This window comes from Gallinula chloropus (genome assembly GCF_964237585.1).
Source record: "Gallinula chloropus genome assembly, chromosome: 2".
NCBI lineage: Eukaryota > Metazoa > Chordata > Aves > Gruiformes > Rallidae > Gallinula > Gallinula chloropus.
In genome coordinates this window covers 51,953,115-51,972,039 of record NC_140086.1, presented here as the reverse complement: position 1 = coordinate 51,972,039, position 18,925 = coordinate 51,953,115, and the positions used below count along the sequence as shown (strand labels likewise).

Sequence of the window (18,925 nt, the reverse complement as noted above, 5' to 3'; positions counted from 1 at the left end):
GCATCTAATAGAGACTCCTGATTTCTTCTTGATTTGTTTCCCAGCTGGGGTAAGCCAGAAAATGCTTGCACTCAGTTGTCACCACCTGATAAATGGCAGATGGTGACTTCTTAAGACGCAGTAATTTTAATTGTTGGTGACACCTCTCCTCTCTGATTACCTTCATCAGCAGGTGATAGGTGTCCCCTTAGTAAACAGCTCTGCCAGTCTGCCTGTAGTAGGAGCTGGTGCCACTGTGGGGCTATCAGGGCTTCAAATTGTCACCTGTCCAGGCGCAGGTCAGTTTCTGAACTGCTACAGATATATTAATTACTATTATAACTTTTTCCGTATTCTAGTTGGACTCTAGAGCTTAGCCCTGTCCTGTGGCCATGAATACCCCAGGTTTGTTTGAGAGTTGACTTTTGAGGGCTGGCAGTGAATGAAGATTTCTCTACACCTTTAAAGATTATTACTTGCAATACCACCACCAGGTCAGGACTTTATTGCACAAATGCTTAAAATAGAAAGCAGGAATGACCCCTTGTTTTCTTTGTGTATTTGCTTTGTGTAATGACTCTTCTCTAATTGTCACTTTTGTTTCCCTTTCCACCCTGCTGTGGAAGTCTTTAGTGTCTTTTCCTTGTCTGTTGCTAAGTCCACCAAGGAACTGGGATGAAGAATCACCCAAATGTGCTGTTAGTGTGCGATGGTGTAAGGGAAAATAATTAGGTCTTCTCTAATCTGGGAATGGGTTAGATTTTATTCCGGAACACTTCATCAGACTTTATAATCTATGCATGTTAGCAATTGCTGGGGGTTGGTTTGTTTATTTAAACATTAATAAAGTAGCATTTTTTTGTAACTTTTTTTTAAAACTTCTGTGTCAACTATAATTTTTTTTCCTTCTCATTATTGCAGAAGCAACCATGGGGTGCATTAAAAGCAAAGAAGATAAAGGTCCAGCCATGAAATACAGAACTGAAAATGCTCCAGAACCTGTTATTTCCCATGTCAGCCATTATGGATCAGACTCCAGCCAAGCAACGCAGTCACCATCAATAAAGGGATCAGCAGCTAATTTTAATAGTCATTCCATGACTCCTTTTGGAGGACCCTCAGGAATGACACCCTTTGGAGGAGCGTCATCTTCATTTTCAGCTGTGCCAAGTCCATATCCTAGTACATTAACAGGTGAGTGTTACAAAGAAATGCTGCTGCTGTTACTATTAAAGTCCTGTGACTCCATGCTGCCCAGAAATAAATTGCACATCTAAAATAAATTGTAATTTAGGGATTTCTGATCGTCAGTATCTTCACTGCTTAGATAACAATTCAGCACATACTTACCTAGTGGCTGGGGCTTGGCAACTAGATGTTTTGGCTTTTGATTTTGGGGGGAAGGTTTAGGATCACAGCACAGAGAAATTTAAGACCCATTAAAGGCAGTAATCGTGAGAGATGATCAAATCATGTTAGAAGTTTTAAGCTATTGAAGGGATGCACATGGGATAATGGCTTTAAACTTTTGTAGAGAGGTGCAAAATTAAGGAGTTCAGGGAACTGATGTTTTAAACTGATTTTTTTCGGAATGATTTGGTTAGCTGCAAGTTATTTATATCAATGCAGTCTTGAATCTGTTAATTCATGAAGATAAACAGGACATGCAATATATATCTGTGCTTTACTATAGGAGCAGTATGTGTGACGAAAGACCAGAATTCTCATTGCTGATGGTGATATTAGACCCAAAATTGAAAACATAAAAAAGAATTTACAGGGTCCAGAGACCTTCTTGGCTGAGATACAAAATCTCTGAAGATACAGCATTTTAAAGCAACATGCACATTTGATGTTATAAACCCACCTTTATATCAAAATCTTAAGACTTCGTAACAGAAACATTGATTTTGTGCACATGAATAACTTGTTTTGCTGCATATTTTTGAGAGGAAGCTGTAATTTTATTTTTTTTTATGCAAGAGAGAGGAAAGAGTAATTTATTTTATAAGCTTTGCAAAGACACTTCACCAAACATGATAAATAATTCTCTACTAGTCTATTTCTAGTTTTCCCATAAGCCAATATTATTAGCACAATTACAGTGCTTAAAATGTTTGCTTTGTTACAGTGGCATTTAAAAATCTTTTAAACACATGAAATTTGAGGTCCATGAAAACCCACTGTGGCCATGACATTAAGCAATTCAGGAAACCAACTATGAAGTGACAGGTAATGATTGCCTCATAGTCCCTTTGTGGGAATTCATTAAAAACCAAATAATTAATATGAGCATCTATCCTGTCTCAACGTTTCTGAGTAGGCTCTGAATCCCTGTTTGGGGGGATTGTTGAAATTAAATAAGGACAACATTTCTTTTTAATCCTTAGCTCCACTAAGGAAAGTGCTTAAAGAAATTGTTGTCTCCTCCAAGAACCTCTGTGTATTTCTCCTTGTTCTACATCTGGTTGATTATTCCTACAGGGGTCTCCAGCAGTGTGTGCAGGCACTCCTGGGCATTACATCAGGGATGTAGCTGCACCCAGGTACCACAAATCCTTTGCAGCAATGGCCAGGAGCAACGTTGTCTTGCCTGTCCCTGGTCCTGCTGGTAGTTAAGCATATTTTATCTCAAACCAGAGTCAACAGGAGATATTTCTCATAAAAAGGAAGTCTTGTGTCTCATCAGTGTCAATTTAGTTATCAGGCTGATTTGGATGAACACCCCCCATTGTTTTGTGCTCAGGTAAAATAGTACTACATATGTAATTCTTCTGTTTCATTTTCTAAATCCAGCCCATCCACAAGCACACGTGCTTTTCAAAAAAAATTTGTTTGGTACCTTCAGTACTGATTTTTCAGATCAATCAAAATCGGGTGGGCTTGTGAATGAGCGAGGTGACGAACTTCATCTGGCAGTGACCTTGATTCACAGTGAGTGAAACACTGGATCACATTATTTGGGCCTTTGTTTCGCAAGAGAGGAGAACAGAGGAGCTTGTCAAACTGGATGCAAGCAGCAGTAATCTTACTCAGTCCACCGGTGTTGTCTGACGAGGGGGATGCTAATGGCTGTGGTCGTGGTCTGGAAAGAGTTGAGATATCTTTTAGTCCTCTAGAGCAGGAAAGGAGAAGAAATCTGAATTAGTCACACTGCTCCTGCATTACATATTCTCAGTCATCAGCTACTTTGAATCCATAGAATATTACTGAAAGTCAAAACAGAAAGATGGACTCCTGTTGTTGCTGTCCATGAAGCCATGTAAGCACTGGCGAGTGAGAATACCAAGAGGTTTTATAGTAGCTGAAGTGCTGAAATCAAAGCTTTTCAAGGGTTGTATGGTAGCTTTTCCAATACTTACTTTAAAAATAGAGTACACAAATACTGATAATTACTAATAAATCACTTATTGTATGGTTTACATTTGAATCCATTACTCAGACTAGTGCTGCACAGTCCAGAGGAGTTAATCTCTTGTTCCCATGTTAGTATCTTTCTAGATGTTTTACAGTTTGTTTCTGTTGTGTCTTGATAGTATTAATTTTGTTAATCTGCTGAAGAACTTGCTGGGGATGGTTTATTTCCCTAATACTTGCTTTCTGCTTGTGTGAACACTGTATGTATCCCCACAATTTTCTTGCTCCATGTAGCAGTTTGTATCACGAAAATAATGTAATTAGGAAGTGGTGCAGGCTAAAATTGGGAGAACTGTGTTAATTTTTAACTTGGATTAAGAATTGTTATCTTCTAGGGAATATTCTAATTCATTTTCAGTTCATAAATCACACTTCAAAAAAACCCTGTCAATTACTCTAACCTCCTGTGGGGATTTTTGTGTTGTTATACCTAGAGGAGCCGTAAATTCATTTCCAGCTGCGGCCTGCTGAGATAGTGTAATTACAGGAAGACTCTAAATCAAATGAAAATACTTAAGTGATTAGGAGCTCTTACATCAGAAACTGTGCATTGTAAAAGAATATTAGATGTAGACAATACCCCTTGCATTACATATTCTTCCTTTCTGATCACTGTCATGTTAATTTTAATCATAAATTAGATGCAACATGTTTCTGTCAGCGCTCTTCCGTGTGTATCCTGGTACATATATGCACGTGTTAGAGATGTAATGTTGTACTTTTAAAAATAAATTACTGCTTGAAATAATATTAGGCTTCCTAAGTGTCCATTAGACTGTGAAATAGCATTTCTAGAGCTTAAAACGTCTTTCTGAATTGCCTGTCTATATTTTTCTAATTACAGTAGATAGTTCCTTGGTTTTGCTCATAGCTTGTGCATCTCACAGCCTGTTCTCCTTTCCCTCTTAGTTCTTTTAAGTGTAGCAAACGTTTTCCTACCATAAGTATAGGAACATTCCGACCATCCATCTCTCACACACGTGCCCTGTTTGTGGGACATGTTCAACAATGTGTTCTATACCAGAAGTGGGATGGGGAAGCAAATTCCTTAGGGTTGGTGGAGTGCAGCTGCTCATCCTGTGAGCTGTCTTGGTCCAATTCCACCTAAAGCAAAGAATTGTCTTTGTCCCCAGCAGAATATTTTTTTATTTATTACTACCCAAATCCTTGAGTAGATCCTGTTGTATAACCCCAGGAAGTTGGGAGCACATCAGTTATTTTATAGCTAAGTTCAACAGGAAACTACTTGTGTAAAAACTAGTGGTTGATGGTTGGGGTGTTGTAGGATCTTCTAGAATTGCATTTCTTACTGAGAAGCTAGCTTAATAAAGAAGCTGCCTTGTTTTAATGCTGATGTGTTGCACAGGTTTCTGTATATAAGCACCCTTAACTATTAATGCTCTGCCAGTGATGCAGCTAGCTGCCCTTTGTGGTGTAGAAGCGTATTTTTAGGGTGTCTGTTTATAGGCTTTCCTCTGTATTAAGAAATGAGCTGATTATTGATCCAGGTTCCAAAATAAGATGCAACCCAGAGTGTTCCATTGCTTCCAAGCCAAAATTTTTGAGTTAGCTGACATGTTCTTAAATGATGCAGTGTTACTGCTATATCTTTCTTTTTTCCTAAGGTGGTGTTACTGTATTTGTGGCCTTATATGATTATGAAGCTAGAACTACAGATGACCTTTCATTTAAGAAAGGTGAACGGTTCCAGATAATAAATAACACGTAAGTGTTCTCATTCACAGACTTCATTTGGTTGTTGATAGGAATAAATAGATCCTCAACTCTTCTTGACATCTGTGTGTCCTATTTCAGTGAAGAGTAGATTGATTTTATTAATTTTTTTTAATTATTATTTTAAAAATTCTTTTTTTTGAATGCATGCAAGGTTCAACAAGCATGGGGCTAAAACACTGATACTGATAAGATAGTAACCTTCAGGCTGAGGTCAGGGATTAAGTGCAGATGTAGAACTGTAGGGACTGGGGCAGCCCCCAGCCTCCTCCTCATTTGGTGGGTAGCATCCTTCCTCTTCCTGTTCCAGTGAGGCACAGATACCCCCTTTCAATGCAGCAAAGGTGGAGACATGTACTATCTCATCCCAGGCTCTGTACCTTGAAGGTTCTCTCTGATGGGTTTCCATATGTCATGGGGAGGTGGGCACAGCCCACAGCACTGCACTGCATGGGGTGAGTGCACTGCCATGGAAGGGATGTCTTGCTATGGACATGCATCTAGCTGGTCTCCACAGTAAATCTGTGCTCAAATAGTTTGAGAAGTTGTTTGTTCCAGCTCTGTTGCAGCAATGTTACAGTATTACAGCCTGATTTATAGAATTCTAATGAAAATGAAATAATTTGCTCACCTTGGAGATTTCTTTATGTGCAGCTTTTTGGCTGTGTTAATAGTTGTTAATAGTTCTGATTCATACACATAGCAGTTTTCATTCATCCAGTTCTTGGATTTTGTTAGCTGAGCTCCTGCTTGCTTTGTGGTTCACTGTCAGCATACAGACAGGGTGATCTGGGAGAGGCAGACAAAGACTAGAAAACTGGGAAGTTTATTTACACATCTGTGCCATAAAACATTATTCTGTAGGTTTGCATTTTGCATATATTGATAGATTCCTTTTATATTAAAAAAAAACCCAAACAACAAAACCGCAAATCTTTGCAATGCAAAATTCCTTGTGTTGCTTACAATGAAAAGAAAAATATATTTAGATGCAGCACAAACTACTTTAGATGCCTTTGTAATTAAAATAACATGTTGCCTAAATTTAACCTGCCTGTCATATGCAAGAATATAAGTGTTGGGGAATGATGTATTCTTTATTTGTGGAAGAGGTAACTGATTTTTCATTACAGGGAAGGAGACTGGTGGGAAGCAAGGTCCATTGCTACAGCAAAAACAGGCTACATCCCAAGCAATTATGTAGCTCCTGCAGACTCCATTCAAGCAGAAGAGTAAGACTTTGTACCCTGTCAATATGTTCTTATTACCCTTTCTACACTTTGAGCCCTGTGGTGATACCATTAACGTGGTGAATGTAATGTTTAAGGGTAAAGTAGAATGCCAGTTCTACCTGGATGATGTCAAAGGTATAATTCTTTGTAAGTGTTAGGTGGACACCTATGCAGATGTTTTATGCCTGCTTGCTATATGTAGGGCTAAAGGAAAAGGGATGGGAGAATGTGATAATGAAGAGAAGGATTAGGGGAAATGCACTGTATTTCATACAAAGCAAAAATTGGCTTTAAAAATTCTGCAAACCATCAGTTCAAGGTTTTTATCCTTATTTTTTTTACCAAATGCTTGTTCAAGATCAGTTGTATCCTTAGTAGCATATGATCTTACATTCTGAAACCATTCTTGTGAACAGTTATTGCTAATTTGTTAATTTATAACAATACTTTGGGTGAGAAACTTGTTAGGTATACTAACAACTGTTATGAATTGAGGAAAGTTTATTACTTTGGGTACCAGAACCCTGTACATTTATTTCCAATCAGAGATCCCAAAACACTTACAGAATGACATAAAGTCATTGTAGGAACTATGAGTTGGGATGTGGTTTCAGGTGATACTTGTTCCAAGGGATTAATTGTATTTGTTGTACTAGAAATTCAGAGGTCCACAGCTCTTGCTTCCATAATTCAGGCACAGTATTGCCATGGGTGAATCATCCCTGGTGCATGATCTGGGCACTTCTGTGTTTGCTGCTGCACTTCTGGGAAAAGGACACGATTTCCAAGATGTTTCCTGAACCTTAAGCTGAGGCTTCAGCTTGTTGCTGCTGCTTTTGCCTGCCTCTTTGCTACTGAAAAGTGATTGAACTGAAGATACACTGTTATTTTATGCCCTTGAGTTTCAGCTACTTATGAAATTATTGACTTGAGAGGTTTTTGGGGAAAAAAAGTAGAGGGTTTGTTTACTTCTTCTTTTAAACTATGCACTAAAAGTATATTGTCATTACAACAACATAGTGGGGAAAAGGGAAATGATAGTGTTTTGCAAACTGAGAATGTGGTGTTTCTGCAAAGAAAATACTGCTTCTGAAGGCAGGGAAGATGGGGTGGCAGGATTTGTCATAGCTTTATGTGATGACTAGAGGTGAGTGAGGACTTTTACTCTTTTAAAGAACTAGTGCTAACTATTAAATACCACCATAGCATGTGGAATGGTGTTCGTTTGCCTTGGGGTTCATTTGTTAACCCTGAGTTTTGATAGTGTTCATAAATTTTGTGTTATGATTGCAGTTGGGGTTACAGGCACAAAACCAATGCACAGCCCTGGGTAGCAGTTAAAGAAAATCCTGGCACTTTCCTAAGCCTGAAGGCATTTGTATCAAAAACTGTTTGTGACAGGATCCTTACTATCTCTGTGGCTTTTTAATGATGTCAGAACATGAATGTATAAAGTTCTTAAAAACAAATCAAACTGAAACAAAAAATGCCCCAAACCACCACCAAATAAACTCTACTATTTTTTTATGGTAATGAAATAAAATAACACTTAAGTCTCAGATTCCTGGGTGATTGCACAGGCCATTCTGTTCACAGGCCAACAAGATGCTCCCTCCTTACCTACATTTCCCACCCCCTGCGAGATGTTTCACCGATAAAACCATTGTTTCACAGCAGTTTCCTATACTGCTTTTCTTCCCCCAACACTCATGAAGCCAGATTTGCCTGGTGCTATGACAGTCCCAAATGAAAATGCTTGAAATTCGCACTTCACACTCTTTTGTGACTTTAGGGGTCAGTCAAAATAATATATAGTTAGAAATAAGTGGGGATTTGCTGGGAGATGGACCTTAAAATTATCACTGGCTTAAGACAGAGGTATGTGCACACTGCTTGTCAGGATGAGCATGCTTCTGTGGGAGTGTAGAGGAAGGAAATGTGTTCATGAAAGAACTGAAGGAAAAGTGCAGTTAGTTTTAAATGTCCATGTACTTTCAGTACCAGAATGATGTGACAAAGATGGAGCGTTACTCAGAGACAGACAATACCTACTACAGGGTTGTTTCTTAATAGTCAGTAGAAAAAAGTGCTCCCTCTGCTGAGGTAGAGAAGGATGGGAGGCAATACAAGTTGAAATGGAAGGTTGCAGCTGGGGTATAAGAAAAGAAACCTTTTTAGTCTGAGGACAGCCAGTCAGGGGCACAGGTTACCCAGGTCAGCTCTGCAGGCTCCATTCTTCAGGGTTTTCAAGACTGGAGTGGGCAGTACCTTGAACACCCAGGTCTGATCTCACACCTGGAGGCTGGAAGAGAGACCACCCTTGAAGGAGGGGGGGCCTTCCAATTTGAAGGAAGGAACCTGTGATCTGGTAATACTCATACCCATCTGCTTTGCATTAAATACTGCTTTTTAACATATAGCCAAAATTTGTTTGAGAAGGTTGTTCCAGCTGCTGCAGTGTTTTGAGTTTGCTACTAACAGTATTTCACTGTCATCTGATTCAGCTTGATTCTGTGAACTTTGTAACCAGAAGGAAAGTGTTAAATTTCAGTGATGGGTACTGTTGATGTCCATTGTTAAACCATCAGAAAAACCTAGTATTTTCAGATGGAGGCCCCTTTATGTGCATTTTGCAAACAGTAGAAGTGAGACTCAGATAGAAATAGGTCATTGTAATCTTTTGATTATATGGATGTCATTACTTCTGTTGATCTGTAACTGCTTTGGGATATTAGGAGCCCAGTCAATGCTTGAGATTCCAGATCTTGTATTTCTCTGATTACCAGAGCATTGGAAGCTTTTACTTACACGTTTCCTTCAACATTTCCTAGGTGGTATTTTGGGAAGATGGGCAGGAAGGATGCAGAAAGGCTGCTTTTAAATCCTGGGAACCAGCGTGGTATTTTCTTAGTAAGAGAGAGTGAAACCACTAAAGGTATGTATATTTTTTTATATATGCATATATCTCTCATTCAGTCCTCTCCTGCCAAGGTAGACATTTTTATGTCTTCACATGTTACATATGCATGTGCACACATGGATGTGTTTAAAGACAGCTGGGAAGATACGGTAAATATGTATTCAAATTTTGGGTGAAGAACCAAGTATGTGACTTGTTTCCTAGGTGCTTACTCCCTTTCTATACGTGACTGGGATGAGGTCAGAGGTGATAATGTGAAACACTACAAAATCAGAAAACTTGACAATGGTGGATACTATATCACAACCAGAGCACAATTTGAATCTCTACAGAAGTTGGTGAAACACTACAGAGGTAAGCCCAAGTTCTAGCATCCCAGTGCTTCCTTGTGCCTACTGTGAGGGAGAAGAACTATGTAGCTTGTTTTTAACTCACAGCTATACAATTGATTTTTTTTTATTTTGACAAATAGTAAATGGACTAGTTCTTTTTATCCACCTTAGGGGGCTACAGCCTTTACCCCTGTTTTAACTATGAAATTTATATACCTGTTTTAACTACAAAGCTTATCTTTTCTGTTTTCCAGAACATGCCGATGGACTGTGTCATAAGCTAACAACTGTGTGTCCCACTGTGAAACCACAAACACAGGGACTAGCAAAAGATGCCTGGGAAATTCCTAGAGAATCTTTGAGGCTGGAAGTTAAATTGGGCCAAGGATGTTTTGGTGAAGTATGGATGGGTAAGAGCTTAATGTGACACCTTTTAGTTATTGATGTGAATGTTTTCGTAGTATTTTAAGTAAATCAGTATTGGGATCTAAAAATTTAATTTTATAAAAAATCAGTTACATAAAGGTGAAGATAATATTCAGTGTAGTTCTAACTATACTGTTAGCTAACAGCACAGAAGCAAAAAGCAACACTTCAGCAGAAAACCTCTCAGGTATCACAGGGGAGAATAAAGTCTAATTTGCTTCTCTAGGAACGTGGAATGGAACCACGAAGGTGGCGATCAAGACACTAAAACCTGGCACAATGATGCCAGAAGCTTTCCTGCAGGAGGCTCAGATCATGAAGAAGCTGCGTCACGACAAGCTCGTTCCGTTGTACGCGGTTGTTTCTGAGGAGCCCATCTACATCGTCACTGAATTCATGACAAAAGGTGAGCGACTGGATAGGTTGAAGAGACTGCATTTAAAAGATTATTTAAGATCCCAGCAACAAATTAAATGTTTAATTAATGTTAGGATCAAACTGACTGGAGTATACGTGGTAATTTGATTAAATAAAAATGAGCCACGCTTGACCTACTTGAAACAGTTCTGATTTAGATTGTGGGTGGAGGCTTGGTTTTTCTTTTGCACATCTGTGTCACCCTTGCTAATCTTCCAAATACAAGATTGGGGTTTTTTTCTCCTCATCTGTCAGTGTGTGCTGCTTGTTACGTTTAAGTTAGATGGTATAGCTGGGGATATCATGAGAATATGCCTATCTGTAGACAGATCTTGCTTGCAACAACAGAATCAGTTTGGTTTCAGTTGGTGGGTGCAGGGTTTTTTTCTTTAGGTTTTCTTTTATAGCAGTGTAACATTAATTTTTTAAAAAAAGGTTCGTTTTTTTTCCTAGACTCACTCCTTTATCTCCTTGTTTTCAGTCCTTCATCCTTCTTCACTTGCTCAATACAATATCCTCCTCCCCTTGCTGCAGAAACAGAGATTTAGAGATTTAGGCTGAACATAGAAATAAACATCACAAGCATATTAGTGTTAAGAAGGAACAGATTTTCAAGTCAATTATCCCTGTTTTATAAAATGCAGACTTCACCTCAGAGAAATTTTGCTGTTCTGGTAAGAAACAGAAACAGTGTTAAATTCCAAGACAAAATCAGTTTTTATTATTTGGAGAGCAGGTTTTGGCAAGACAAAATTGGGGCAAAAAGATGTTGAGTAGCACTGTAAGAAAAACTACAGAGACTAAAACCGAAACTGCAATGTTACCTTGCAAAAGCAGTAGTAAAGAAGGAGTTGCATGTTTCTGGGATCCTCAGTTTTCATTTGAAAAACTCCTCACAGTTTACTAAAAAAACATAAAACCTCTTTGGTGGTTTATACTTGAAAGTTAGTAGAACAATTGGGTTTTTTCTGTTTCTTTTCCCTTCTCTTTTAACAAGGAGAGCAGGTGGGTAAGAACTACAGAATACTCAAATTTTTTTTCCAGTGTGGACAGGTTAGTAGAGTTCACCATGAGATCTTTGCTTCTTTTCAGTCCTTTGAGCTCATGAACCAAGGTGGGGAAAAAGTCTGTGCAAGCACACGTACCAAACAGCAGCAGCCTGGGTCTGGCCTGCCATACACCCACTTTCAATGCAAAAACACAGCAGGTGATAAAAACCCCATCGGAGGTATCTAATATTTCATGGCTACAGCCATGAATCCACTGCAGCTCAACATTTTGAATAGGATTACTCTCTTAAAAGCAGCGCAGGTCCTTCAAAGTGATTTCAAATACTACTCCTCTTGCAATATACTTTACACAATTGCATTATATAAATGGGAGAAGAGAGTATATTGTGAAGAATGGAAGATACTTTAGTTTCCCCCCTGTAAGGAAGAAAAAGCAACAAAACCCCAACAATTTCAGAGTAATTTCTTGACTATATAATGGGAGCTGGCAGAAAAAATTAAGTAATGGATGGGAGTTTTTTTGTTCTTTAATTATAAATCTCCTTGTGGGGGGAAAAAATCCAGCTAGGAAGGGTTTTGATTCCAGCAATATTGAGAAAAGTCTTCATTTGTTGCCATACAAGCAGCAATCATTAAGTGGCAGTCTGTTTTATCTGTATTCAGTTACCTGAATTATTGAAGTGGATTCCAGAATACTTGGTTAAAACTCACCAACTTGTTGTCAGGGCACAGTCAACTACAGTAATAGTCACCATGTCATGCGTTCTGTTAAACAGTGGGCTTTCAAATACAGATTTGGGTGATAAATGAGTAAATCGTAATGTCTGGCAAAAAACCTCATGTTTTTCGAGTCAGATTATAGAATCATAGAATGGTATGGGTTGGAAGGGACCCCAAGGATCATAGAGTTTCAACCCCCCTGCCACAGGGGGTTTAATGGGGGGTTGTGTTTTTTCTTGGGTTTTTTGGGTTTTCCTTCTTTTTTTTTTTTTTTTCCCATCCCAATAATCCATAATCTTTTACAGGCAGCTTGCTGGACTTCCTTAAAGAAGGAGAAGGGAAATACTTAAAACTCCCACAGCTGGTTGACATGGCTGCTCAGGTATGCTGTATAAACCAAGAAAGCAGTATTTTTATATCAGATACCAAGGAAGCATAAATACTGAATGCTCTGGCTGTTGTCTGCTCCTCTGTCTTACTTCTTCGGTCGTAGGTTTGTAATTTGTCAAAAATAAACAGTCTAGTTCCCAAATTAGCAGATACTGTATAGCCAGACAGTCTGAGCAGTGCTGTCACAGGCTCATGCTGTGTGGGCTATGCTTCCTACACATATACAATGAGAACAGAGCTAAAATAAAGGGGTGCAGCTTAATGCTTGGGAGAAATGTATGTAATCATGAAAAATATTTTAATAAAAATAATATTTTAATAAAACTTTATTTTTTAAGATTGCTGATGGCATGGCTTACATTGAAAGAATGAACTACATCCACAGGGATCTCCGGGCAGCTAACATTCTTGTAGGAGACAATCTGGTGTGTAAAATAGCAGACTTTGGTTTAGCAAGGTTGATAGAGGACAATGAGTACACTGCAAGACAAGGTAAGAATGTTTATTTACTGAATGAATAAATAAGCCCATTTACCTTCATGTTACTTAAGAGCTGTTAAATTTAACAAAATGTACCTGTATATTCTGTCTCTGTGAACAGAGATTATGCATAGAAGTGTGCTTTCACAGCTGTGTTTGGTGTCCCCTTCCCCTAAGTGCAATTTTAGTAAACTTTTTAATTTTGAAAATTATCTGGCAGTTTGCTTATATTTTCCAAAAACATTTTTAGTTGGTTTTGGGGTTTTTTTTTGGGTAAAACATTTTATACAGTTTGAAGAGAGCTGATTCCAGAGAGGTTGCTCATCAGATTCTGAAGATTGTCCCACTCTTTGAAACATACTGATTTAAGAATCCCAGATGTCTTAGGTGCTTCCAAATGTTACAGCCAATAGTTGGCTGCCCTAGTTCGAAACTGGTTTCCAGTTTGAAATACTACAATACTAAAACACCATGAATTTTGTCAACAAAGCAAAATGTAAAAATTTGAGTGCAGTGTTCTTCTTAAATTGTTTTGAAGTGTAAGTACATGATGCACAAGCAATGGAAAATTGAGTATCTGTCCTCCCAATGTTTGCAGGAGCTAAATTCCCAATTAAATGGACCGCTCCAGAAGCAGCATTGTACGGTCGGTTTACAATCAAGTCGGATGTGTGGTCATTCGGGATTTTACTGACAGAGCTGGTAACAAAGGGGAGAGTGCCATATCCAGGTAAGAGGAAAATTCAACAGATTTTTCTTTTCTTTGTTGTATTTTGTGCTTCTGAAGTTACCTTCTGTACTTCTTGCCTTGCTCAGAGCCCACGGTTGACAGGCAGAGAAAAAAAACCTTAGTCACACTTCACTGGTTCTTTTGTTAGCACAGCTACTTTGTTTTATTTGCAGATTAATTATGATGTACTTTTTTTTTTAAAGTCTTTTAAGATAGCAGCATTTGTAAATGTGACTGAGTTCATTTCAGATTAGTAGGTATCCTCATGTTTTCCTACCTGTCTGTCCCTAAAATTCCTACTCTAGACGTTTTCCCAAGCTACCCTTGAGTGTTGGTAGAGTGAACCTGCTGGACCAGTTTTTGAAACTAAACATACCTAACCTATTTTGTCAGATATTTTGCTGTGACTGGAATTTGGAAGGCAGTTCTGTTAGGTATAAAAGGTCTTTTTCTTGGCTTGATTCCGAAGGGGTCCTTGAATGGAACCTAAGGCAGGCAGAAGGTATTTGTGCTCCAGTCGCCTGTTTGGAAGGATACCCCAAGGCAGTAGAAAAGTATAGAAATGAGAAAGCATACAAATGGAAGCAGGATCAAGTAATGAGGAATTACCAGTGTAATTAAATAATTTTCAGAAAAGGTATTTAATGTATTAAAAAAAAAATCATTCATTATAAAGTGTGTTTGTGAAGGATTCTGTTATGGTAGGTCCATGTGCATTGTGGCTGGAGAGGCACTTGAAAAACTCAGGGAAACCGTGGTTATTGCATGGTATCACTCAGAGCTAAAATGCTTTCCCTTTAGGGATGGTGAATCGGGAAGTTCTGGAACAAGTGGAACGTGGCTATAGGATGCCTTGCCCACAAGGCTGCCCGGAGTCTCTCCACGAGGTAATGAAACTGTGTTGGAAGAAGGACCCTGATGAGAGACCAACATTTGAATACATACAGTCTTTCTTGGAGGACTACTTTACTGCTACAGAACCACAGTACCAGCCTGGAGACAATTTATAAGCCAACAGTCTATATTAACATGCACAGATCTGCCAAATGTAAAAGACTTGCAAAGAATTCCTGACATCTGTAAGGAATCAAAGGAAAGAAAATCTTCACTACTTTGCATGCTTTTAATGGCAAACTGGAATTTCATAATGCAGTTGCACAAAACCACTTTTAAAGTGTTAGAATCTAATTTACCAATGACATTTTATTATTTTTTATTTTCCTTTTTTTCCCAAGTTATTTTCAGGGTCCAAAGGAAGCTGACTGAAAATACAGGGTAGAAAAATGAGTGTTGGTGTGAACAGTAGTGGGAAAAACGATGTTTCAAATCCTTTATTTCCCCAACATTTGATAATCATTCTACTGAAGAGGGAATTGTCTGGAATTAATGCGATCATGGGGTAAGGCATTATTAAAGGAGAAGAACTTTGTGGGACCAAGCAATTCTATTCCAGTTCTGTAAAACTGTTCAAAATTACACGTATGTGCCCCCCTACACCCTCCCTTGCCCCTCCCCCCCCCCCCCCCCCCCAAAGATGGTACAACTGTATTTGATCTGTAGTCTTGACCTTTAAGCTTCCTCTTGCATGGACTTAATTAGGGTAGGCAGGTTAAAGGAGAAATCAAAGCAGTGGAGTGACAAACTTGATCTAAATGGTAGACCTCAGTAGTGAAATTAGAGAGCATAATGCACTGTGTTAATACTTGTGTTGACATAACTGGAAAGTAGCATGAGAGAGTTTTTCTTTTTTTTTTTCTTTCTGCATAGCTAATTAAGAACAATGAAGGTAACTAGAAAATGAGGTAATGTTTTATGGAGTGGTGTTGATAAAGAATGATGCTATTGAACTTGAAGCTATAGAATATAATCGGCAGAGCCGGGGCGGGGTAGGGGGAACCCTTTAATCGTTTAAGCTCTGATCCAAGGAGCTTTTGCATGGGAAGACTACCTAAACCAAACTCACCAGGAAAGCAAGACTGAAGCTGGTAAATGGCCACTCTTAGTCCTTTTTCAGAGGTTTGGTACCGCTGTACGTGGCCTGTATGTGTTACTGAGGGCGGGTGCTACCAGTGCTGGCTGTCACTAGTTCAGGGATTTGATTGCACTTTTACTTTTTCTTGACTATTAAGACACACTTACATGCAGTTGCTCTTCCCATTTCTGCCCTTCCTACAGAACTATTTAACTGAAACTGAACGGAAGAAAATGTGAAAGTTTAAAAGCTAAAGGGATGAAATGTATTTAATGTTGTCCGAATATAGTGATGCTGAAACCTGCTGGCATTCAGCACAGCTGACACTACATCTAGGTTTTCTTTGGCTACTGACATATCAAGCAATAACATCATGTCTTTTACTCAACAATTTGCATGAGGTTCTTGAATTTCTGATCAAGCTTATGTACTTTAATATTGAAACACTAAGCTCCTACTTAGCTACCAGGTTGGAATTCATGTTATCATTGTAAAGCTATCCAAGAAAGGAATTTCAAAAAAAGCTGGTTAATGTAGTTCTGGTACTAAACTTAACATTTTTCATGGGTTTTACACTACATTGAATCCAACTACCAAACAGATCTTTGTAAGAACAGTGCCATCATTTTTTGTTTTCCCTCATCATCGCTCATCACCTGTATACAACATCTGTGGTTATCAAGTTTTAAAAGGGCTTTATGTAAAAAAAAAAACAACAACAACAAAAACAAAAAAAAAGGACACACACACACAAAAGATAAACCCCAAAATAGATGGGATTTTAATTTTTTAAAATATTTTAAAATGAGTAACACAATCATGAGTTCATGTATGGATACAGTTAAAACAAAAAATGCCAAAAATTACATTGGCATTGTTTTGGATTTTTAATTACTGAATGGAACAGTTCATTGTAATAACACTTGTATAGTAAAGGAATAAAACACTAACTTAATGAACGTGTTCATTGTAAATGGTTGTGTATTATAAGACTCCTCCAGAAGAGTTTGTATGTTTATGAAAATGTATGTTTCACCTAAAGACTTTGATGTGGTTCTTACCCTAACAGAGTTTAAAATTCACATTCACACTTTTTATATAAATAGTAATAAGTTTAATTATGTAACTAAGTATTTTTATAAAGTATGGCATTGTTGAACTGTTTTGCAGAATTGGTTCAAAATAAATTTCTCCTTGATTGCATCTGCTTATTTGAGGAAGAATTGGGGAAGATGGGGGGGATGGGGATGATGGGAGATGGGAGGAGAGCAAAGACAGAGCAGCCTTTGTACTGAGGGGAAGAAAACCTGCATGAGTTTTGGGTGTGTTTTTATCCTCTGTAAACTATTTTAATGTTATTTTCATAGAAGATGCTGACTTCATTGTGTGTTTGTTATTGCTGTGGAAAGGGGAGATGTTTTCTAGAGCAGTGCTTGACAGTGATGGGCAAGAACAAGTCTGTCTAGACTTAAATCTAACCCCCATGATGGACAGACGTATGGGGATCCTTGGGAGAGCAAGTCCCACGCACACAGACTCTCAGCCCTCGGCCGCTGCCACACAGGAGGGCAGGTGTGTTTCCCCTCCCTTGCTTTCTCTGGTAACAGCAGCCACTGTCAGCTTCTGTGCTGTTTGCCAGGGAATTTGATACATTCACTCTTGCAATGGCTGATGTTTTATGTCAGCTTCGTTGACTGTTACCTGCCTCACCCACCAGTGCCACTCAAACCCAGACCCTGAGGTGTCCATACAGTGCCACCGTAGGTTAAGGTCCTCAAGGAGTTTGAGTTTCAATAACACCTGATACAGCACTGAAACCATTCTTCTTCCAGAACCTACAAACCACACATCTTACTCTATTTTTAGCATTTCCTGTAACGTGATTAATGTTTTACTATTTTTAATGACAACAATGGTGTAATTTCTGGTAATCTGTACTCTTCTCTTGTCCATCAGAATGCAGCGATACCTGTTCCACGTGCTAGGCCTGCAGATTGCTTCTGTCATGGCTTGTTCCAAGCTGTAGCATTTTAAGAATGTTTTTTTATACTATTTTTAAGTAAACTTCCAAAAATAAAAACAGTGTGCAATCCTACTACTTAGGTAAAATCCATCCCTATTGCAGCATTAAGTGTTACGGAAAGAACCTTATGTATTCTTCACCTTGCAACCGCTGAATTGTCTTTTCCCAAGGCTTGTCAGAAGCTCTGACCACTGAAAAGTAGTCTTGGCTGCTTTGTTTGGAGGTTTTCTGGGTTTTTTAAATAAGAAAGTAGTTCTGGATTTTGCTGATGGGTGGGAATACCTGGCATGCTTTCTTACCCCTAGTCTTCTCCAATGCTTTTTTATTCTAAAGGACATTATCCACAACTGGAATGAGTATAAATGAATATAAACAACTGAGCACCCGCTTTTTTTATTTATTTTGATCTGTTCAGTCCAATAAACTTCTTGTTTTTTTCAAGATTTCTGTGAATATGCTGTAGATATTTGTGTTTCTGCCAACTTTGCCCTGACACACAAGACTTCACTTAAGCTAGTGGTCATGTTGGGTTTAAATCACAGGAGGACTCCTGGTAAGCAGTAGATCCAAATTCTCACCTCACTGTGGAATTTAAGACTAAAATTTGAATAACTAACTTGAGCCCTGTAAGCAGCATAGAGTGGGGGAGTGGGTAAGTGCTGAATTCCAGAATCCTTGCACAAATTCATTCCTTTGTGCCAGGGGCTAGCACTACAGGTGCCTTCAATAGCAGACCATCTTGGACCTACTTCAGCTTGATCCTAATGCAGGAGCAAGACCACCGTTGCCCTTCTAGGAACTGCAGGAGGCTGGGAACGCTCTCTGGCAGGTACCTTTTCAAAATGGAGTAGGAAGTGGTGGTAGATGGGAAAGGGATGGTTGTGTCTATTTTTGATGTCTTGAACTTGTATGAACAGCCTGGGCTCTTATCTAGAGTCATGGAGTTTGCTGGTGGTGGTTGTTAGGTGCAAGAGGTTGCTAGTTGCTGGAGAGTGGGGAGCAGAACTCTCTGTGGGACTTCACCAGGAGCCACAGGCTTCAGCATTTGCTCTAGGACCAGTTTCCTTTTTTTTCCTCCATGCTCCCTACTGACTTGGACAGGGGGGAGAAATAGCAACCGTTTCTTGGCTTCTCTCTTAGCCC

At 38.8% G+C, this 18,925-nt stretch overlaps 1 protein-coding gene across 1 annotated transcript; it reads left to right on the top strand.

The window, feature by feature from the left end:
• Positions 1-908: 908 nt before the first annotated feature.
• On the top strand, positions 909-15,114 carry YES1 (YES proto-oncogene 1, Src family tyrosine kinase; the record flags this gene model as incomplete). Its single annotated transcript, XM_084280570.1, has 11 exons — positions 909-1,173; positions 5,022-5,121; positions 6,264-6,362; positions 9,194-9,297; positions 9,487-9,636; positions 9,869-10,024; positions 10,267-10,446; positions 12,493-12,569; positions 12,916-13,069; positions 13,656-13,787; positions 14,589-15,114. The coding sequence occupies 11 exons, from the start codon at positions 909-911 to the stop codon at positions 14,795-14,797; spliced, it is 1,626 nt and encodes a 541-aa protein (XP_084136696.1). The 3' UTR covers positions 14,798-15,114.
• Between the last annotated feature and the right edge of the window lie 3,811 nt (positions 15,115-18,925).